The following is a 24,775-nucleotide window of genomic DNA, read 5'->3' on the forward strand; positions in this document are numbered from 1 at the left end:
ATATATATATATATATATATATATATATATATATATATGCACACACACATATATATATGTACACATACATGTGTAAATATGTGTAATGTAAGTAGGATCACATGACATGAGTTGGAGTTTGGTTTGGTTTTGTTGAGACAGGGTTTCTTTATGTAGCCGTGGCTGACCTGGAAGTCTCTATGTTGACCCAGCTGGCCTTGAACTCACAGAGATCTGCCTGCCTCTGCCTCCTGAGTGCTGGGATTAAAAGTGAGATGTATGTGCCAGCACACCCAGCTTGACATTAGCATTTTTTTAAAAGATTTATTTATTTTATTTTATTTATGTGAGTATACTGTAACTCTCTTCAGACACACCAGAAGAGGGCATCAGATCCCATTACAGATGGTTGTGAGTCACCATGTGGTTGCTGGGATTTGAACTCAGGACCTCTGGAAGAGCAGTTGGAGTTCTTAACCACTGAGCCATCTCACCAGCCCCAACATTAGCATTTTTATTCCATATGCTTTTATATAACTGTGGATCCTGAACATTAATTGCAACTTCCATGTAACTGCATACATTTAATTTTATGTTTTTGTGGCCCTATCATAATTTATCTAATCAACTGAGCTGGGCATGATGGCACGTACACCTCCCAATCCGTGAGGCGAGTATCAGGAGAGGTTGGTGGGCGTGGGACAAACTCAGCTGCATGCTAGGGAAAGGCCACTTTGGTTTATTTTGTAAATAAAAAAAGTTAATATACTAACCAATCCTATGTTCTTTTTACTGACGTTTCCAATTATTTACTGTATTTTTCTCTTTTAAAAATATGTTGCTTTAGGCATGATAGTTTCTTTTTGTTCAGAAAATGCATCTGAATTCTTGTAAATTGACAACAAATCTAATTCCAGAAAAGATTTAAGGGAGTATTCTGCAGTGTGTGGCTTAAGTCCCTGATCTTAGGAGAGAATAACAGATGGCCTGGCTCCCCGTGTGGCTTCAGCTTAGTTTTCCCAGCTATGCTGAACATGTCTTTTTAACACTGTGACCTGTCAAAGGTAGCAAGCATGCTAGGCAAAGGGGAGGCAGGATGGTGACCCTCGAGTCTCACTACTGTGCATCTAGCTAAGGTCTCCTCCTAGCAGGATAAATGGTGGTGCAGACCCCCAAATGAAGATTTTCTAGGTGCAGAGTGTCTTACCTCAGCCTTCTTGGAAATTGTTTCCTTATGCAAAGCATGTAGCTTTCTGAAATATGCAGAATCTAGTTGTCGAGTCTCTTCTTGTAGTTCCACCTAAAATCAAGACACATGATACTAGTAGAATGCGCATTATGAAAAGGGGGTATGGAACACACAGTTTACCAAAATCAGTGGGCTCTCAAAGAAGCAAAGTGCTTTCACAGCTAGAGCAGAAAGCTCTATGTCATTAAAAATATTAGCTACAATGAAGTGACATATCAGATATGCACAAAGAAGATGGACACTTTCTAGTTAATGACATAGTTGCTGTCAATGACCCCCTCCTCTCTGGGCACACACAGATAATATAAATTGATCACACTTTCAGTTTCTAATTAACATAACAGAATGAGTCAGGGAGGTGGCCAAGTTCTTCCCAGGAGAACACAAAGGACACATTGTTTCCTGATATCCTCCTAAAAGTATTATTGCTACAGCAAAAGAGAAAGTAGTTGGCCAAATTAGCGCTCACAGCAGGTCTGTCTTTCTATCATCTAATGTGCCATTTTCTCTAGACAGAGAATAAGACCACTCTCCAATTCTCTATCGCAGAGAAAACCCAGTTTGGTTGGCTAACTGCCTGGGAACTTTCTGTATTTATATAGCTAGCTTTGGTAGTCTGTTTGAAACTCCTTATGGGGGGACGAGTCTGAATTACACAGCTAGGCTTTTAGCTCTCTGGACTGAAGTTAAGGAAGATTCTAGAACTAAGAATAATTTCCCCTCTTTTATTAAGAACAGTATATAATCCATCTTACATATTTTTATAAGATTCATTTGCTAACACCAAAATATTTCAGTTCAGGGCAATTATAATTCCAAATTTCCTTTACAATTCCAGGATCCTATCGACTTTATATTTCCTCTAAGAAATGTAGTACATATTATAAGTGAGTCAAGAGAAGCTTTTAAAATATCACATGATATTCTAATTTTTCTAGTGTAATCTACACATTCATAGAGTAGAGGGGACACTATGTTAATTTTTTTTAGAATTGTAAGAATTAAGGAATAAAAAGCTAATTACTTTGGTTACTGAATTTATTAAGGCTTTAGAGTTGTCTTAGTCACAATCCAATAGGGTGAGTCTATGCAAAGTGTTTATTAATTCTATCATAATTATTTTATTTATCCTTCTTGGTAGACAATTCAACTCCTTCAGTAGAGATTAATAAACAAGAGCAATCCAGCAACCACCCCCGACCCTACACCTCACACACCAGGTACACGTGTTTACTGATGAATGCTCAAGGACAATTTTCATATGTAATTCAAAAGAAATATCTAAAGTCATGTTCTTTATTCATCAATGATAATAATAACATATCCCAGTTCGGACTTTTAAAATGGCATCTTTTGGAATGTAAAAGGCTGTGTAGAAACTTATCCTATAGAGCATTGGGGTTTGATGAATTCCTGGTACTTTAAATGGAAGTACTGAAGTCCGAGGTGCCGCCTATCATGGTACATGGAAAGAATGTAGACGTCCTATGTGACAATGTGACATTCACTGTAGCCCATGCAGCAGAAAGTGAAAAGGCTCTGTTCCGTTTACCGTGTGAGCACTGTGGGGAAATGAGTGTAACGGACACAAAGTAAAAGCCCACATTTCTCTTTTGAGAAATGTTGTGCAGAGAACTAAGGAAGACAGAGATTAAGTCTTTTGTTAAGAGACAAAGGAAAACTGGCAAGAAAAATGATTTCAAACTATGCAGTTAATAAGCATTTTCCCTGCTGTGCTTTGGGGTCTTCTATGGGTTTCAACGTCTGAGCTGCCCGGCCCATCTGAGGCCATCTTCCTCCCACAAGCATGATTGGCTGGCCATCATACCTTTTTGTAAGCCACCTGGTCTGACATCACCATCTGTGTCCAGGGTTCCAGAAGGCTGAGAAGGATAAACTCCTCTGCTGTGTCAAAAAGATCTTCAAATGGTGGCTGTATTTTCATGTAAATGTCTTTCTTCCCTTCCTGATGGAGTCCAATGTCGAAACTGGCTGACGGAGCAATGTAAGTGGCAAAAAGATACTGAGAGAGGAGGGTGGGGCAAAGGGATGGGGAGACGCACAGCGGTTAGCAAGCAGACTGGCAAAGATGTCAAACCTACCTGTGACACACCAATGCTTCTCTCTTCTTTTCCGCCAGAAATTAGCAACTTGACATTGTTGGTTCAGGTAACAAGTGTCTAAGGAGACATTGTGCCTAGCAGTGCTGGTTTCCTTGTGTGTTTTCACACATTGAATCCTGTATGCCAGGCAAATACTCTGCCACTGAGCAACACCCCAGCCTTCTAAGCTGCTTGAAAAGTATCCTTTTGTAGCACAGCCTGCATTCCTTGCACTCAGGGGGCAGAGGCAGAAAGATCAGGTCAAGGTCACTTCAGCTTCATAGTGAGGCCAAGGCCAACATGGGCTATAACACTGTCTCAAATTAAAAACAAAAACCTTAAGAAACAAAAAGCCAAGGTCATATGGGCTGAAAATCGGCCCAGCCTGCTTAATTGCAGAGTCCCAAAAATGACTAATTGGCCTCTTTTGCGCATAAAATGTCTCCATCTGGTATCCAAAGCTGTGGAATGGATATGGGAAGGTGATAGTAAATAGGAAGATATGCCCAGGATTTCTGTGCATCCTGTCTGCTCATTTGTCTTGTTGCTCAATCATAGCTATCATACCCAGGAAGCAATTTAATAACACTGCCACATCACTATCCCTGAATACAAGAAAATATATACATACATATATATATAATGTATAATATATAATAAATGTGTGTGAATATCTACACACACACATTTTAAGGCATGGGAAGTACTGTTCCTCACATGACTCAGACCTGCAGGACCAGCAGAAGCCAGAACCAGAGAAAAGGACCAGAAGAGGCCAGAAGAGTCCAGAAGAGTCCAGAAGAGGTGCAGGAATCCAAGGGAACTATGAGGAAAGAACTTACAGCCTCACCCTGTCACCTGCAGAACCCCAGGAACTCTGGGGCTCCTCCCCCACCTCCACCACATCACACCCCTTGGAATCTGCTAGAAGTCCAGAGGACTCTGAGAGACTTCCCTGTTCACTCAGCCCAGGTGACTACAATTAGGTCTGTAAGAACTTTTATCTTCTTTCCTATTATCTAATTTCTGTTCTTGCATTTATGCCTCCTGGTGATTTTGCTTTTGTTCACTGTTGCTCTGGGTGGTTGCTTCCATTCTCCACCTATTTGCTATAAGACGTACATTACACTTCACCCAGTGTGTATGCTCATCTTATTCCCAAGTCTGTTCTTCCTTCTTCCATCCGTATCCCTCCTCTTTCTACCTAATTCTAACCTTCCATAGATTCAACAATGTCTAAATCTGTGCTCCTAAGAGCATCCTAACTCTTCCCGCAACCTGCTTTATTTAACTCAGCTTACTATTCTTTTCAAAGTCATTATTTACTCCTTATACTTATGCACCTTACTTCCCTCCCACTCCTAATCCTGGTGACTAAAATCCAAGCATACCTCCCACTCTCCTTGATTGTTTCTCCACCAACAGCTGTTGAAATCAGAGGGGCTGCTGTTGCCAGCTGCTAGTACAATATTTGCATAGCTGTACCACCAAGAAGCAGGGGCTGTTTTGCCAGTTGCCCACAGCCAATGACAAAGCTTACAGCAGACACTCTGAGCTCCTGGAGTAAGCAATGATTTTTCTCAAGGGCACACTACCAGCACCAGCTCACCTTCGTGTGAGCATTATAAATACTTCAAGTCAAAGAATATAGCTGATAGAATATAAAGCAAGCAGTAATAAAATAGCTGATGTGTTAATTCCCACACAGGAGCATAAGAAACCTGAAAAACCAAGTCAATATAGGTCTTCCAAAAGTTACTAACCCTCATTCATCTAGTCAAAGAGAGTTAGAAGACATCTTCGTCAGAACTAAAATTATCATAAATGCGTGCAAAGACACAAAAGGTGCTGAGAGGAAGAAAGCAGGATGACTGAGAAGAAGCAGTTAGCAAAAAGAAACAATGAAGAAAAACCAGCCTGAAATGTTGGGGGTAAAAAGGCATCAAGTCAATAAAACATGGGAAGGTTGTGGTGACAGACTGGGTCAGGAGAGGTGGAGCAGTGAAGTCTGCAAAGGGGAGGAGGCAGGGAACACAGTGTGAGCACAGACCAAGTCTAACGAAGGTGCCAGTGCACATGTCAAGGCGTACAGAAGGGTTTGAAAAGACCCAATCTACAGAGAGTGAGCCCAGAGCGAGAACCTTGTTCTGAAGGCATAGAAAACATTTACAAAAGGGTCATGCAGAAGATATCCCAGTTAAGGAAAAGAGATGCCAATCTATATGCTGGAGACAGATAACAACCAAAAAGAGAATACCAAAAATAAGAACCACCCCTCATCATATTATAACTAAAACATTGGCTATACAGAACAAAGAGAAGATATTTTAAAGTTGCAAGAGAAGCACCGAGTCACATACAAAAGCAGGTCCATCCAAATAATAGCAGGTTCATTAACTGAAACTTTGAAACACACTATTGTATTAACAATGAATGTGCTCCGGGGAATTGAGAGGGAAAACAAATTTTCTCAGAATCAAATACAAATAAAAACACAGCATATGAAGACCCATGGGATACACTGAGAGCCATTTTAAGAGGACACCTTTTAGCTCTAAGTGCCTACAAGGTCCATGTGGGGCAAGAGAGATGTCTTAGAACCTGAGGGTGCTTCCTGCTCTTCCAAAAGACCAGAATTTAGTTCCCAGGGACCACACTGGGCAGTTCACAAATGCATGCCTATAATTCCAGCTTGAGGGATTTGACACCCTTTTTTGGTCTTAAAAGGCAAATCTTTAGGCAAACCAGCCAAAAGAAAGAGAGAGGACCCAAACTAATAAAATTAGAAACGAAAGGCAACCATTAAAATGAACATTAATGAAATTCAGAAGATCATTAGATCTTACACACATATATATGTATATGTATGTGTGTGTGTGTGTGTGTATATATATATATATTGGAAAAAGTATTAAGTAATGGATAAATTTATAGACACATGTGACCCATAAAAATTAAACCAGGATGAGATAAACCGTTTAAACAGATGTATAATATGCAATGAAATTGAAGCTGTAATTAAAAGTTTCCCAACTAAAAAGCCAACACACATACTGATTCACTGGTGAATTTTACCAGACCTTCAAAGAGGAATGAACACTGATGCTTTCCAAACTAGTCCATAAATAACCAAGGGACAGTACTAAGCTCCTTTACAACACTAGCATTCTCCTGATTCTAAAACTAGACAAAGATAAAACAAAGGAAATTACAGACCAATCTCCCCTATGGCCGTAGATGCAAACATTCTCAACAAAATACTTGTCAACTAAATTCAAAAATACATCAAAATGATCATACATCAGAGTCAAGTTGGTCTTATTCCAGAGTTGCAGGGTTGGTTCAATGGATATGAATCAACAAATGTTGTAAATTATATGACTGAGTTCAAAGACAGAAATCACATACTTGTATTAATAGACACAAACAAAAGTTTCTGAAAGAAATCCTAACACCACTTCATGTTAAAAGTCCTGAAGAAACAAGAAAGGTTATATATATATATATATATATATATATATATATATATATATATATATATCCTGAAAAATAGAGACTCTTTGCCATCTTCCTTTATATGAGACTCTATCCCTAAGAGATCCTAAAAGACTTTACCAGACAGCTCTCAGAATGTATAAACATTTTCAGCAAAGTGGCAGGATATAAAATCAATATACAAAATTAATATACTCCCTATATAACAGTGACAAACATACCAAGAAAGAAATCAGGGAGACAATCATTTTTAAATTAGCCTTAACATCTCTTAATAATAATGTGGATATTAAAGACTTCTATAATCAAAACTGTAAAGTGCCTTACAGTTAAGAGAGACACTGGGGAATGGAAAGACTGTGGAAGACTGGATGGTCGTGCCTCAGTGTGCTACTTATTTTCCTTCATTCTTTTGCTTTCTAGGACCTCGGGATACTGCTTAGTATGACCTGAGTCATTTCTCTTTGTTCAAGTATCAGTCGTCGCTGACAGCCAGCATAATCTTTAGAAGTAACAAAGTTTGCTCTGTCTCCTTGATTTTTACACTTTGTAAAATCACAGAGCTGACATCACACACGTTTCCTATCTTCTGTGAAGCTCCTTCTTGCCCCTCCAAGGTGACACAGGCAAAGGTGATAAAGACAGGAAGACAGAACTTTGTTGGTTCTAATGACAGGCCAGAGAGGATCAGCTCTCCCAGGCCCAGCTTACTCACCCATGGTTAAAGGGCCTACCTGTAGGAGCATAGGTGAGGAATTCCTCACAGATGTGTGGCTGACCACTGAAAATCTCCTACCAACATGGCTGACTTCAAGCTTCCTGAAGCTACATATGTAGAATCCTATCCCCTATCCCCTCCCTTGCTTTAGCTAATTCCCATGTCATGCAGCAGTTCCCACGAAGCTCATGCAGCTAGGGGAGAATTCACGCTGCTGGGACGATCAAGAAAGAGAGCCTGGACTTTCAGTTCACAGTCTAATGACCCTCCCTCATGCCCACTCCTTCTACAAGGATATATTTATTAACAGGCCTGATCAAGCCAGTAGTCAAAGCTACTATGCAAGGTAACAATGGCCATGTTATGCCTAGGGGACAGTGTTCCACAACATCAGGAAACAAAGTAAAGTCATAGTATATTCAACTGACTTCTGGCACTAAAATCTGAATAATAAGGCTGGACCGCTTGTCACTCTTCAGAAGACCCAACTTCTTTCTCCAGCACCTACATGGTAGATGACATCCACCCTTAGTTTTATAACCAGGGGATCCAGTCCCCTCTTCTGACCTCTGAGAGCACCAGGCACATATGTAGTATCCATTCATCAAGCTGACGAGCATTCATAAACATAGAAGAAATGCATCCTTAAAGAATTAAATCTCAAGATGTCATTCTAGTAATCAAGGAATACCTTGATGGCAGATGACAAATTTAGGGTACATATATATATGTATATATATATATATAAACACGATAAAACATATTTAATCAAAGAGTTAAGCATTTTTATAATTTTTATAATGATGAAATAATTTTAACTTGATACTACCTAACTTTTTAAAAGATTTATTTATTTTTATGTGGTTTGGTGTCTTGCCTGCATGTATGTCTGTGTTAGGGAGTCAGATCTTGTGGAATTGGGAGTTACAGACAGTTGTGAGCTGCTATGTAAGTGCTGGGAGTTGAACCCAGGTCCTCTGGAAGAACAGCCAGTGCTCTTAATGTGCACTGAGCTATCTCTCCATCCCTGCTACGTAACTTTTTGATGAAATACAAATACTATATCATGCATTTTCTGAATGACTTGTGTAATTATGAATTACAAAATTATTACAATATCTCAGGTCATCTGCTACTTTTTCTGGCCACCCAACTCTTCCTTTGCAACCACAGAAATAGCTAACAACACAGCCCCTGTTACAAGGAAATTGCTCCCTTCATGTTCTACACGGCCACTCTGATTAACCATAAAGCAGATCCACACACACAGCTGCGGCAGACCTGATTCCAACTTAAACACTAACCCAGGATGTTTTCCCAGGCCAGCGGAGATACAGCATCGCCTGTCTATGATCAGACTGCCTGGCACTGGATACAACACAGCTCTTAGCTCCATCTCTCTTGGAGACACTCAAAGGTTAGATAATCAGGAAATACACGCTGTGGTCTGCCCAGATCACTCTCCACCTGCACCCGTGACTCACATTCTTGGCAAGTGTATCAACTGGGAGGGGGGCAAAAGGCCTCGCTCAAAAAAACAAAACAAAGCAAAACAAAAAAACGCAAATTTTTACAGCCAGGAAATTCTGGGAGTTCATTTTCTTGTTGAACCAAACTCTTAAGAAGACAACTTCACTGCTAACAGGACAAATAAGAGAAAGGGCTGTACGGTGGGTACCAGGAGACAGGAAGAAGAGCTGAAGAAGAGGGAGGGGGACCAGCAAATGAACCCAAAGAAACCAAGACCAAAACCAATGAGAAAGGCAGGAAGGGGAAAGTTCTGGCGAGTCCTTGCTTTTTAATGGGCATTAAATGGAAATGGTGTTTAACTTTGGGGTGATAAAGAAAATATCTCACTGTGTAGCCCAGGCTGGCCTTGATTCTACAACCCTCCTGCCTCTGTTCTCTGAGAACTGACTGACTAGGCACACACCCACTGTACCCATTTAAATCAGTTTAATACACATTACTTAATTTGGCATCATATGGGGAAAGCTTTCATTTTTGCTTCCTTAAGGAAATCCCAGCTCGTCCTTAGAGACAACATTTTATATTCTCTACCTGCAGGACGACAGTACCTGAGAGATGAGCAAACAATTCCCATAAATAAATTAGGACACTTGCCAACGAACTTGGTATTTTCCAGGCCTATGCTATTTTGCATGCTAGATTAAACTATCATCAATTAATAATTTTAAAAGTCATGTTGAGAGTTAATAAACATCTCTGTGTATAGCGATTGCCTGCCATGTATAAGGCCCTGGATTTGATTCCCAACACCAAGAAAATCAGAACTAGTCTCAGCGAGTATGGTCTTGGTTTAGTGGATGCCCCCTCCTTTTAAAGACACCATACTACACAGACTCACCTTCACCATGCTGTGCTCTCATTATCCTAGCAAGCCGACATAAACAGACCTGAGAGATGAGTGTGCAAGGCTTTCTGAATGTGTTCTTTTGTTTGTATAAACAAGGTAAAGAGCAAAGAAACAGTGACATTCCATAGCTGGGCTAGTTGGATTTTTCTTTCTACCAAATACTAGCTGATGACACTGTGGAGTGAGATTCCAGTTCCAGGCGTGTACATGGATGAAGTATGGAGCAAAGCATTCTCATGTGCTCAAGGCAAGCATTGCTGGGAAGGAGCCCGAGGAGCTGCCGCCTGGCAGATGTGTGTCAATGAAAACAACAATTTCCATTCAGCCTCAAAAGGCAGAGTTGAGAACACTAGCAAACCGAGCACCACACATGCTGAGTCCCTGTTACCNCCCCCGCCCCCCCCCCCAGCTCTCCCTCGTGTTAGTGGATAGGTCTCACACACTTCCTTCTGAGGTACTCTAGGCTGCGGTGTGTGTGTCTTAATAAGACTGCCTGCATTGCATGATGTTTGACTGTCACTGCCAGCTTGGGACTGAAGTGAGAGAGAGAAATAGAAAACTTTAAAACTGGAAGATATTTCCAAACCTACATGCCATGAGACCGTAACACCAGCTCACAGGACATCTGGCAGAGGAGATGGGCAGGCAGACATAGAGGACACTAGCATAGATTTTCCTTTGATGTTATCAACACAAAGAAATGATAGCTGTGCAGAATGATGGGCATGCTAATTAGTCTGCCTTGCTCATTGCATTAAGGATGCCCATATCAAATCCCAATATGCCCATAAACACGTAGTGTGCTGATTTAAAAACCAATAACCAGCAGATTGTCAACATCATTGGGCAAAGTAACACAGAGGTCAGGAGAGACCACTTACGTTTCAGTGGGCAGTATCACCAAGAGGTCCTTTTTTTAAAGCTCATAAGGTCAGCAGGAGGTAGTTTGACATGTATCTTTCACAATCTTCTAGGAGTTTCCCAAGATGCCTAGCAAAGGAGTTTCAGAAATAAAAGCCTGTCTGCAGTTGCCACCTCCTACAGCTACACGGGTCCCCTGTGCTTGAGTGTCAGCAGATCCTGCCAGGCCCCAGACAGGAGGGGGCAGGGCTCCTACGAAGCCCCTGTGGCCACTTCATGTAAAGAAAAAAGAAGGGGAGTCTCTGGGGTACAGAAATGTACAAAGTCTGCTTGCCAAGTATTTTGTTGTTGTTTTTAACTTATTTACTTATGTATTTTCTTAAATATAGGAGTGTTCTGTCTGTATGCACACCTATGTGCTTGAAGAGGCCATCAGATCCCTTTAAAGGTGATCACCATGTGGTTGGTGGGGATTGAACTCAGAACTTCTGAGAGAGCAGCCAGTGTTCTTAACTGCTGAGCCATCTCACTGCTTTGATGTTTTTGGTTTTTGGGTTTAATCAACTCCCTTTAAAGTTTATAGTAAGCAAACTATGGGGGACTTGCTAATCATGGAGCAAAGGTTAAGGTACCATCTTTGAGAGGTACAAACAAGGGACCACTCAACAGTTTCCAAAATGCAGGTGAAATTCTGCAGGTGGAGGGTCAGGGTTAAGGGAACTTAAAAAGGAGAGGATCAGGATGAGCCTTCTCTGTCCTCCTCTCGCCCTCCATCAGGAGAATGGCATGCTGCCTTGGCCCAGCTCATGGGAGCTAAACAAAAGCTTTTGGAAATTTTTGTGAACTATTAAATTTAGTCATTATCAAAAGTTAAATTACATAACCTTTTTAATTATAGAAATTATATTAAAATCGAAGATAGTGAACACTTAAAACTCAGTGCTCCCAGTATCTCTCACTACCATTCACAGCTGTGATGCCATTTGCCTGTGTAGTACTATCTGGTGGAACCAGGGTATGGTGGTGTGCTGCTGTGCACGTCTGCCTGGTCATATCAGGAGCTGGAAATCACCTATGCTGAGTTTTTACACTCAGACATGAGTGCAGGCTACCCTGCTGCCAGGACTGTTAGGTGCTAAGCATTCACTCACACCATAAGCAAGATAGTTCTCTTTTTGTACCAGAACTACTAAAAGACAGAAAACAGGACTGGGGATAAGCAGTAGATGACATCACCTAGTTCTAACACTTTCTGGGGGTAAAGCCACATAGCTAGAATACACCACATCCCACCATCACATGCCAATTTATAACACTTTCCTTATAGACTGTTTAATTTATCCCCAGTTTTGAAATGTGGATGATAATACAGTTCCTCTTAGTACTGAGATCAGAGTAAAGCCATCCGGAGAAGAGCTAATAAGTGCTTCTTTACGTTTGTCTCTTCTCATTCTGAACAGTATCCAGACAAGGGCTGAGCTAAACTTCAAACGTTGACTTTAACTTCAGCCTGGTAGATGAATCAGAAGAGGTAAGGAAGCAGCAAGAGAGAACTTGTCCATTTGTCCTCCTGAGAAAGTATAAAGAGGAAGCAACAAAGCATGAAGGGAAATAGAATTCATATCGTTGGGTCTTAACTCAGAGCCAACTCTTCACAGATCACCTTCAGCACAGCAAGCGACTGTGCGCTCAGCTGTGGCAGCTGGACTACTGCTGAGCTGGAGGGCCAGTGGCAGAGGAACACAGGAACCTCTCAACTGTGTTCAGTCACTCTCTGCTCTTGGAATTTATATAGAACACAGGGATCAAACTGTCCCCCAAAGCTAAAGGCAAACGGAGCTCGTGGAGTGTTTATAACACAGATATGAATACCCCAATACCAGGCACTCTCAGAGATCACAAAATTTGGCAAAGAGAGAAGTGTGTTTTTACAACCACTCACAGCTCTAGCAGGCTCAGAACCTTGGGACCTGAGTTCATATGAGGCAGAGAAAGAAAACGCCAAACAACCCAACCTTTTTATTCTGCAAAAGGAGGAAAAAATGATGGTTTTAATGACTTCTCACATCCCAGTAGGAGCTCAAAAACATTACTGAGAGCCGTGCCAGATGACAAATTACAGAGGAAGCTTTGCACAGATGGACTCAAGTGTGAAGAGCCTTGCACTATTCAGTTAGGAATCCCGAAGACTGGGATCTAGGGATTGCAACTGCACCCAGGCCGAGAGCAGCACGAGGTGGGATTGCCAAAAGACGGACAATGTGAAGACAATCAGCCATTACTTCTTGGCAGCGGCTCAGCCCTGACTAATGAGAACTCTGAGCAAAAAAATTTCCAGAAAATGCTAATCCAGTAACAGAGAAATACTTGCTCGAATACGTTTTGAAAAAAATGAAAAATCAGAGGAAGAAATCAGAACATGTTAAGAAAGCCAGAAACAAACCATAAACTCAAGGGAAAAAAATGAATTGGGAGTTTAAAGACTGACTTCAGCCATTGCTTAAGACATTTTGAGCAAAACCAATTAATCAAGTATATCGTGGAGTAAAATAGACAAAGAGCTTTTAAAAAAAAAAACCCTATCAAACAGTCAAAAGCAATCTAAATTGCCCACGGATTTTATCATCTAATTTTTTATTTAAAAAAAAAACTTTAACAAAAGCAGCATTTATTTAAAGGAAATATTTAACCTCTGAAAATAAATAAAGAAATCAGTGAACAACAATTCAACAGGAACAAGATTCTAGTCACTCTTTTGGTTTAAAAATCAACAAAAGACTTGTCTCTCTAGGATGCAGCCACATCTTAGTAAAGCTGGCCTCCAAGTGGCTATGATGAGAATGACAGTCATCAGGCCAGCTGGTGTTGCAACAAAAGGCACCATTACCACTGTCACTGTCACTGCATGAAAGGCAAGCATGCAGGCAGCAGGTCACCTGCCACTGAAGAGCACAAGTTAACTCTTTACCCTACAAATATTCTCTCCAGTAAATATGTCAGGCTGAGTAAGGATCGGCTATCTCAGGCTGGTGAGCTGGGAACACAGTCAAGGTCTGCTTCTGTGACACTTCCGTTATTTGAGTGAGGTAAGAAGCAGGGAGGAGATTTCATTATTGTTCCTAAGAAACAGACTAAAATCAGACTTGGAGTATAAACGTCATGGTGTCTGGAAAGCCAGGCTGGGGGTGATTGGTAAGATGGGACTAAGGGGTCAGTAAGCCACTTCACAGCCAAACAGAAGAGTTGTCAGTGACCACTGTAGGAAAATACTGAAACTGTGACTACACATATAGTATGTTACTGAGAATACAAGCATTGCCAGTGGGTCATCTCATTCATAAACACAAGCTACTTCCAGTCCTGAATATACAACTGAGCACAAGGATTATCCACACAGACTCACAGGTCTGAAGGGGAAATGTCAAGGGTGACATTTAACCTATAATGCTCACAAGGATATTTCAAAATATTAAAGTGAAAGATTAAGCAAGGTAATAGACACATGTGTAGGGAAATTAGTAATAAAAAGGCAGCTTGCAGGTCAGGTCTGGAGTTGTAGCACTCAATTCTAATTCCAAGGACAGCTAGAGAATGCCCATGGAAACGTGTTTTCTAATCTACAGGATTGGAGTGGGAGGGGGTAACAAAAATACCTCCCTCTCAGGTTTGTTAAGAAAAAGACCAGCTCCTTAATCAGGGAAATGCAAATCAAAACAACCCTGAGATTCCACCTCACACCAGTCAGAATGGCTAAGATCAAAAATTCAGGTGACAGAAGATGCTGACGAGGATGTGGAGAAAAACAAACACTGGTCCATTTCTGGTGGGATTGCAAGCTTGTACAACCACTCTGGAAATCAGTCTGGCGGTTCCTCAGAAAAGTGGACATAGTACTACCAGAGGATCCCACAATATCTCTCCTGGGCATATATCCAGAAGATGTTCCAACCGGTAAGAAGGACACATGCTCCACTATGTTCATAGCAGCCCTATTTATAATAGCCAGAAGCTGGAAAGACCCAGATGTAACTCAACAGAGGAATGGATACAGAAAATGTGGTACATTTACACAATGGAGTACTACTCAGCTATTAAAAACAATGAATTTATGAAATTCTTAGGCAAATGGATGTATCTGGAGGATATCATCCTGAGCGAGGTAACCCAATCACAAAAGAAGTCATTAAATATGCACTCACTGATAAGTGGATATTAATTAGCCTAGAAACCTAGAATACCCAAGATACAATTTGCAAAACACATGAAACTCAAGAAGAAGGAAGACCAAAGTGTAGATACTTCGTCCCTCCTTAGAATGGGGAACAAAATACCCATGGAAGGAGTTACAGAGACAAAGTTCGGAGACAGAAGGAAGGACCATCCAGAGACTGCCCCATCCGGGGACCCATCCTATAAACAATCACCAAACCCAGACACTATTGCATATGCCAGCAAGATTTTTGCTGACATGACCCTGATATAGCTGTCTCTTGTGAGGCTATGCCAGTGCCTGGCAAATACAAAAGTAGATGCTCACAGTCATCTATTGGATGGAACACAGAGTCCCCAATAGAGGGAGCTAGAGAAAGTATCCAAGGAGCTGAAGGGGTCTGCAACCCTATAGGAGGAACAACAATACGAACTAACCAGTACCCCCTGAGCTCATGTCTCTAGCTACATATGTAGCAGAAAATGGCCTAGTCGGTCATCATTGGGAGGAGTGGCCCTTGGTCTTGCAAAGATTATATGCCCCAGTACAGGGGAATATCAGGGCCAGGAAGCAGGAGTGGGTGGGTTGGGAAGCAGGGTGGGGGAGGGTATAGGGGACTTTTGGGATAGCATTTGAAATGTAAATGAAGAAAATATCTAATAAAAAATTGTTTAAAAAAAAGAATTAGACCAGCATATGAATGTATTGCCATAGGACCTAAGAGATAGTAAATATTACCCAGCTGGCATATGTAATGGTAACCACGGACCAGACAAAGCTAGGTATGGCCTTTTCCTGGATAAGGGGCCAGGGGGATTTCTCTGAGGCTCACTGGTTTCTATCCATAATGTCTGCAGAATCTTCAGGCTGCATCAGGCAACCGGGACAAACCCCAGTAGTGACTGAACAGTGCCTGTGAGGCAGAGAGCCCATCACTGTGCATGCTCACCCTGAATCCACTGCACCAGCAAAGCAGCAGAAATGGATGTAAAACAACCCGCTGACTGCTCAGTGATTCACAGTGCCTAGGAATGCAAGCCTGTCTGCTACTGGGGATACCATCTCTCTGTAACAAAAAAAAAACAAAAAACAAAAAAACAAAAAAAAAAACAAGGCAACAAAATTGAAGAGTAAATCAAGCACTCAAGAAACCTAACTATCAGCCAGGCGTGGTGGCGCACACCTTTAGTCCCAGCACTTGGGAGGCAGAGGCAGGTGGATTTCCGAGTTCGAGGCCAACCTGGTTTATAAAGTGAGTTCCAGGACAGCCAGGGCTATACAGAGAAACCCTGTCTCAAAAAACAAAAACAAAATAAAACAACAAGAAACCTAACTATCAAGACACTGAAATTTACCATAAAGCTAGGAGGCGGCCCATGAGTTCCCACAATCCCTCACATCCAACCTCACCCCTCACCCGTGTCCATTCATCTTTGAGGAAACACAGCTTGGTAATGCGGCTGCTCAATAAGGAAGCAGTGAGTTCTGTCAGTGCACCTGGAAACACACGCCTGTCTAGAGAAGCTCTTAGCTCATAGCACTTTCGTAAAAATGTCAGGACCACCCTGAAGTGTGTAGGTCGACGAGAGGAGTTAACAGTTGCCATGATGGATGGGGGGAGGAAGACTCCTCCACACCGCTCCTCTTATGTCACCTTCTCTTTTTTTCTCCAAATGAGTTTATGGTAACACCCAAGGTTTGGGTAAAGCTAAAGTGAGCTCATATGTCACTGGGAAATGTTGCCAGGGCAACACAAGCTTTACCGGAAAGGGTCTGCCTGGACTTTTTCTTCTCCAACCTTTCTATGGCTTCCTCAAAAATGGAAAAGGCAGAGAATGCTCTCCAACCGTGCTAGGAAGAGGTCTGGGCTCCACAGCTGTGTGCGCTTTGTTAGGCATCTCAGTAAAAGTCTCTCGGCTAAGGATCACGTTTTTTTATTGCTGGCCTAATTGCTATTCAGTTTGTCGTGGTCACCTGTAGAGCAAGAGCAGCTACAGCTAGGGGGACAAATACATCAACTCTGGGAGAATTCCCCAGGACAGGACAGTTATCCTGAGCGATCCACACTGTCGCGTATCGGCCCACAGGAGTTGACGTAAGGGAAGCAGTAAACACTTTCTGCCCTGGTCTATGAGCTGATCCCACAGGCACCATATTACAACAAAGGCTTCCTAGACTACATCCACCGATGCATGAATGTAGTAGGTCTTTTGACTTCTGCCAGCTCAACTTCTGTGCTGTTGGAAACACAATACACCTGGGAAGATGGGTCTGTGGTGAGATACTTGTCACAGGGACTTTCAAGACCTGACTTTAGATCCCAGTGCCCACTGTGACAGCACACATCCACAATTCCAGCACTGGGGTAGCCAGCCAGCCAGCCAGCTTCTGAGAGCTAAGCTGGGGTCTTCAAGCTCAGTGAGAGGCCCTGACTCCAAAAGTAAGGTAGAAAGGGAGGGAAAGAAGCAACATCAACCTTGATCTCCTCCCTCAAAGTTGATGACAGCGTTCTGAACCCCAGAGTCGGGTGACTGAACTTAGTTACTGGGCCTCCTAAGGGACACCATTGTAGGGATGCGAGACAGAAGCAGTCTCTTAGACAAGGAGTGTGGTCAAGTCAGTGGGTGGAGGGGACTGCCAGGAATGGGACTTCCCATTGTCAAGATGGAGCCTCACTGTGGCTGAAAGACTGGAAAGATCTCATATTTAGTCTGAAGCTATTGATATGAGCAAAGTGGAACAGAACCGTTTTTTTAAGTAAGGAGTTGCCATCAAAGAAAGATTTATTTTGTGTTAAATAAGACTAAAAGGAGAGATGCTTTTGGCTCAAAAATTACAGAAAATGAAATAGGTCTCTCATTTCTAATATATTTTAAAAGATTTATTTTTTGACTTAAGTTTTATTGCATTATGATGAGAAAAGATACATAATTTCAATTTTTCTTAATTTGTTAACATTTAAAAACATATTTTGAGTAAATAGAAGACTTACATCACATTCTTCTTTCCCTTTTGTACCCCAACTCCTCCCAGAGACCCCCTTCAATACCTGCTGTACCTTTCATTCTTTTATCATATTCTTTAAAATGTATAAAATATTATAACAAATAAAATTGAGTATTATAAAAGTTGTTTGATATAAAGCAATCAATTGAACAGTCTTATATAGATGCTTGTCTAAAGCAATACTGAAAATACATGTTTTTCTCAATATAAATTTTAAATAACTCCAAATATATTAACTGTATGATATTTTTAAATAATATATCACTATTAATTTTTTAATGAGCATAAATAGATAAAGTTATTTTGTTTGTTTTGTTTTTAGTAGAACTTAAAATCTCGGCTCTTACTGTGGTGCAGACACAAAATAAGAATAGGTTTTGGACATTGGAGTTCATTGTAATAAGGCTGTACTTGAATGTCCCTCACATCACCAAAGGATTTTACCTCCAAAGTAGCTAAGCTAAGAGTTGGCAGTTCTGCTGCGCCAAGGAATGAATTGTAGGCACCACTTTTGGGTACAGATTTCCTGCTATGGTCAAAGCTATTTGACTTGAGTGATTGTCGTCAATCTCAGCCCACAGGGAACAGGTTACATTCGTTTAAGAAATGGTGCGAGTATTGAGATGGTCTATCCATAAAGTCATTCATCAACTGTTTTAATGAACAATGGTTCTGCTTGGAGGGCGGCACAGACGTTAGGTGAGGGTAAGAGTCTGGTTCACTGGCTATGATGATTTTGAAAAGCATTCATCTCAGAATAAGAGTAACTTATAAAGTCCTCTTCTTCAAAATTGATACAATAATTATAAATATCAAGCAAAGTCTTCAGTCTCACTCTTTGCTGTTCTCTTACAAGCCACCTTCCAAATTAACTGTCTACATTTCTTTTGGCTGTATAAATAATTTTGAAATAAGTAAACTGTTCTGAAAACCATAGTATAGTATAAAAGCATCAAATAACCAATCCTGCCAATAGAGAGGCTGAGATAGGAGAAGCTTGATTTCAAGACCATTATGTGGCACACAGCAAGACCTTGTCACGTACAAACAAGCAGAAAGTGTATATGGATTGTACAATATTGGACCTATTCCTCGAATTAATAAATTAGAGAGACCAGTGGATGATAACCAACAAATTTCTAATTCCTCATATTTTTGAATTTCAATCGATTAGGATATGTTGGTAATATTAATTTTCATAAGGAAAAGTGATTGTTACTTCCTGTTATTTTTGTTGTTAGAGGTGGAATTATGTTTGTGTGGGTTTGTTGAAAGATCTTTCTTGCTTCTTCTAGGGTGTAGATTCACTCCTTGTGTTGATGTTTTCCATCTACTCTCTTTTGTAGGGATGGATTCATGGAAAGATATTGTTTGAATTTGGTTTTGTCATGGAATACTTTGGTTTCTCCATCTATGGTAATTGAGAGTTTTGTTGGGCACAGTAACCTGGGCTGGCATTTGTGTTCCCTTAGGGTCTGTATGACATTGCTCAGGATCTTCTGGCTTTTATAGTCTCTGGTGAGAAGTCTGGTGTAATTCTAATAGGTCTGCCTTTATGTGTTACTTGACCCTTTTCCCCAACTCCTTTTAATATTCTTTCTTTGTTTAGTATATTTGGTGTTCTGATTATTATGTGACAGGAGGAATGTCTTTTCTGGTCCAATCTATTTGGAGTTCTGTAGGCTTCTTGTATGTTCATGGGCATTTCTTTCTTTAGGGTAGGGAAGTTTTCTTCTATAATTTTGACAATGATATTTACTGGCCCTTTAAGTTGGAAATCTTTGCTCTCTTCTGCACCTATTATCCTTAGGTTTGGTTTTCTCATAGTGACCTGGATTTCCTGGATGTTTTAGGTTAGGAGCCTTTTGCATTTTGCACTTTCTTTGACTGTTGTGTCAATGTTTTCTATGGTATCTTCTGCCCCTGAGATTATTTCTTCTATCTCTTGTATTCTGTTGGTGATGCTTTCATCTATGACTCTTGATCTCTTTTCTAGGTTTTCTAACTCCAGGGTTGTCTCTCTTTGTGATTTCTTTATTGTTTCTATTTCCATTTTTAGATCCTGGATAGTTTTGTTCCTTTCCTTTGCCTGTTTGATTATGTTTTCCTGTAATCCCTTAAGGGATTTTTGTGTTTCCTCTTTAAGGGTTTCTAGCTGTTTACCTGTGTTCTCCTGTATTTGGGGGAGTTATTTATGTTCTTCTTAAAGTCCTCTATTATCATCATGAGAAGTGATTTTAGATCTGAATCTTGCTTTTCCGGTGTGTTGGGGTATCCAGGACTTTCTATGGTGGGAAAATTGGGTTCTGATGATGCCAAGTAACCTTGGTTTCTGTTGTTTATTCTTTCCTCCCGCCACTGGTTATCTCTAGTGCTACCTTCCCTGGCTATGTCTGACTGGAGCCTGTCCTTCCTATGAACCTAGTTGTGTCAGAACTCCTCAGAGTCAAGCTGTCTCTGGGATCTTGTGATTCTGTGATCCTGTGATCCTGGGTGTGTCCAAGTTCTTGGGAGTCAAGCTGCCTCTGGGACCCTGAGATCCTGATATGACCAAGGTCCTGTGATCCTGTGACTCTATGATCCTGGGGGTGTTAGACTGCCTGAGGATGGAGCTGCCTCTGGGTGTTGTGGGACTGGCTGCAGAGTTCGCACCCAAGGTCTGCTCCAGGCACCGGGCCAGACTGGAAGGAACCCGAGCCACTGGTCTGGCGGAGTTCCTGTGTGCCTGGGTCCCACTGGTCCCAATTACTCCCGGTTTTGGGACAGATGTTGTATCCTCCTCACCTCTGATCCTATGATCCTGGGCATGTTAGAATGCCTGGGAGTGGAGCTGCCTCTGGGTGTTGTGGGGCTGGCCTATTTTTAAAATTATTAAAGGATTTTAAAATGACCATTACCTACCAGCTAAGAAAGAACATAGCTCATATCTATTACACTGTGGCATCTGTTTTGTTTCCAACATAACTGAATTAGTTTACCAGGTAGTTCTTGCCTCCTGGGAGAGCAAGCATCTCCAAGAACACTGCTCCTGTTCTTATATTCAGAGGACCCATGGTGTAAAACACTTTTTAAAAAAAGATTATAATATAAACAATACATAATTTTGCCTCTAACTCCTGGAAGTTGTTCTTTGACCTCCTTCCTCATGCTGTGCCATTTGTATGCCTTTGTACACACATGTATACACACACACACACACACACACACACACAGAAAGAGGAGAGAGAGGGAGAGAATAATAAATCATGAAAATAAAAATATCTCATATGATTACTATGGGTTATAAATAAGATGAATGTAAAACAGGAAAATATATATTTGAATTTAATAATAAAATCCACATTAATTTATGCAAATGACCCATTCTGCACTCTGCCCTTCACTTTGTGTACAGCCATTCAGAACTGTGGGCAGAAACTTGGCATGATATCTGCAGCTTTGTCCCCAGCCCCCACCCCCGCCCTGTGGCTCTCGCTTTCTGTGGTCCCCTCATGCTGACTGTCCAGGCTTTCATGTGCGCATTTCACTCTGCCTGAGAGATTTTCTCCTTCATTATTTTGGCCATGTATTTAGAAGGTTGCATTTTCACCCAGTATTTCTAGAAATTGTAGAGAGGAGGTTTTTCAAGTCACCTGGGCTGCCAACACACCAGAAAGAAGGGTGCAGAAGGACAAGTCACACGGTTTCTATTGGTGCGCAGTAAGAAGCACAAAGACACGATTCTTTACACCTACTGAGCCCAGGAAACAAAACACAAGCTCACCTCTCTTCACCTTACTTTAAAAGAGAAAAATTAGTTACCTTTCCTGAGAATTTTCTGTTGTGTGAGTCTGGTTTTCCAATTCACACCTTGTCTACTTCCACATCACTCCACGATAAGAAATTAGCATTTAGAATGTGCCCAGCAAAAGAATGACATAAGAGAATCACTAAAGGGCTCATAATTCAAAATTATTAAACACACATGGAAAGAATCCACTATGTCAGCAGAACTAAAAATTACTTCTTCCAAGAACTAAAAATCATAGAATTATTGAACACTGTGGCAACCAGACTCTAGGGTGGCCCCATAAACACAGTGGCTCCTGCTAGTCATGCTTCCTCCCCTCCCCTGCCCTTTCCTCCCATCCCATCCCCTCCTCTCACTCTCCTGTCTCTCTCCTCTCTCTCCTCTCTTCTCCCCCCATTTCAGTTTTTGAGAAAGGGTCTCATGATGTATCCCTAACTGTCCCACAACTTCCTATGTGGACTATTCTGGCTTCAAACTCACAGAGATCCCCCTACCTCTGCCTATCATGCTGGGATTAAAGATGTGCACCACCATGCCTGGCTTACGTGCCTAATTTCTCCCCCATGTCTGGATATGACGTGTGACTTTCTTCTGTTAGTATACAGCAGTATGGTGTGTATGTGTGAATACAAGAACACATTAAGTTATGTAAAAAGTTAATAGCCACCTTGCTAAGACACTCTTCCTGGCTGACTGACAAAAGAGCTCTGCATTGCATGTAACCTATGCAGAGAGCACACGGTGCAGCACTGACCATGGCCTCTGGCTCACAGCCAGCAAATCTGAGGTTCTCAAGCGCAGTAGTTTGCCAGGAACCAAACATTACTAACAAGCACATGAACATTAGAGCAGAGCCTCCCACAGGCTGGTTCTCTAGGGAAAACTGCAACTTCAGAGAACCCAGTACTGCTCTGCCCAGAATCCTGACCCACAGAAACTAGGACAAGTGTGTGTTGTTCTGAGGCATGGAGTCTGTGATGCTACTGTCATGCAGGAGTAACTAATACGGGTAAAGACTAATAACACGTGCCTTAAATTATTTAAAATATAAAGACAATTTAAAGTGTATGGAATGAAAGAAAATGTAAGAATTCTAAAACACAAATGTAACATTTAAGACTAAAAAACATAGCTGGGCATGGTGGCACATGCCTTTAATCCCAGGCAGAAGTGGTCAGATCTCTAAGAGATCTGAGCTAGCCTGGTCTACACAGTAAGTTCCAGGCTAGCAAAGATGTCACAGTTAGATCTTGTCTCAACAAACAAACAAACAAACAAACAACAAAAACAAAAGGTTTATGAACAAAAGACATAATTTAACTCAATGGGTGTGCTGAAGAGCAAAATGAAAACAGGATCTATTGCAAAGCACAGCATGGTTCAGACAGGAAACCCAAGACATGACAAAATGCACTCCTGAAAACACTGGAGAAGCGTCAGCTGAGGACAGAAGAGAAGCCAAAGCCTGATTCCTGAGATTTGAGAAGCAACCAAAGTCCAGGCAAATCACAGCTATAGGCATACTGTGGTAAAACATTGGACTCCAACGCCAAGGTCAGACTGTAAGGGCAAGAAAGAAGACACCTTCTGCAAGAACAGAGGCAGAACCAAACACCTACGTCTCCATGGTGCCAGAAGGCGCAGTTTACAGATGGAAAGGAGGAGGGACCCATGGCAATGGACGAGAACCAAGTGGAAATAGGGGTGGACATGGTCAAACACACTATATACACCTATGCAGTTGTCACCAAGTCTGTTATTATATACTTAGTGTGTGCTAACTACAAACAACAAAACCATCAAGTCTATACTGAGCTAAGTCATCAGAATAAAATGGACATTTTCAGGCAAATGAAATCTGTGGTTTGTTTTTACTGCCTTCTTTTCCTTTTTTTCAAATTTAACTTTTATTTTATTTCTAATAGTGCTTGCCAATGAGCCAGATTTTCCCAGCTCTGCTTCTTATTTTCCTGAATTATACGTATTTTGGTGCACATATGTCAGAACACAGTCAAGAAGGAAGCTATTTAAGAGTTCTGAGCTTGTGAGAAAACTTCAAGAAGTTGGGAAGAGGTATGCATCTGCCATTGCAGATGGACACTCTGAAATATTATGAGTTCCTCTTCATCTCCTCCAGCCCTGGGGTCATCAAGGACAATGGCTAAGGGCAAGGAGACAGTGGAAGTCCCCAGAAAGAAAGCAGACCTCCAGCTAAGGGGCACAAGAAGTCAAGTCTGCCTGCCTGGAGCAAATTTAAGGCCCTGTGCACCAAGGAAGAAGTTATTCTAACAACACACCCAGAGCCCCATGTCACCTGAGAGTCTTTTTCTGGCAGTCCTAGCTGCTTGGGCCTAGGCTTCTGCACTGAGTGTCTCTGAGTGAGTGTATGCTCTTATGTTCCTTACCCTCCTTTGCCTCAGCTATAGCTGGGTGGATCTAGCTCCTGTTATCTTTACTAATGACTCTGAGTTTGTGCCTGGACCTAGGGACCATAATAGACTCATTCATTCGTTTGATTTGAATTAATTTGATGAATGGCTATTTAATATGACATCATAACATTTGTATTCCTACTAAAAGGCAAATATGGGCTTATGTTTTGCAAGATACCAGAACTACCAACCCTATGGGTCTCTTTTCAAGCTGTTGTCCAGATCTTTCCGATCAGAATAATTATGTAACCAGGAATCCGGGTCATAGCATGAATCCTGGTTCATGGTGGTAGAGCACACACACAATGCTTTCACTGTTCTAACGTTATTTGTTATATTTATAATTTGCTCGCTTATATGATAGTCACACATCGTATGACAATTAGATTTATGCACAACATCTCAAACCAACACCACTCTGAATCTCCTGCTAGTAAAAAATAAAACAGGGGGAGATGTTTGAACACAGTTTATGAACGAAGCTGTGTGAGGAGATTTCTGATGCTTGTGAAAAGAATTCCAAGGAACCAAGACAAGAGTCTTGTGACCTCAATTT

At 41.3% G+C, this 24,775-nt stretch overlaps 1 protein-coding gene across 4 annotated transcripts in view; it reads right to left on the reverse strand.

Moving 5' to 3' along the window:
* Positions 1 to 24,775, reverse strand: part of Rgs22 (regulator of G protein signaling 22) — a 122,420-nt gene that overhangs the window by 39,378 nt on the left and 58,267 nt on the right. For all 4 annotated transcript variants that reach the window (XM_021183706.2, XM_021183707.1, XM_021183708.1 and 1 more), the window contains exons 15-16: positions 3,057 to 3,251; positions 1,187 to 1,279 (exon numbers count right to left, since the gene is read on the reverse strand). In XM_021183706.2, coding sequence (XP_021039365.1) covers positions 1,187 to 1,279; positions 3,057 to 3,251 — 288 coding nt within the window. The remainder of the gene's footprint in view (positions 1 to 1,186; positions 1,280 to 3,056; positions 3,252 to 24,775) is intronic.

Source organism: Mus caroli, chromosome 15 (assembly GCF_900094665.2).
Source record: "Mus caroli chromosome 15, CAROLI_EIJ_v1.1, whole genome shotgun sequence".
Classification (NCBI taxonomy): domain Eukaryota; kingdom Metazoa; phylum Chordata; class Mammalia; order Rodentia; family Muridae; genus Mus; species Mus caroli.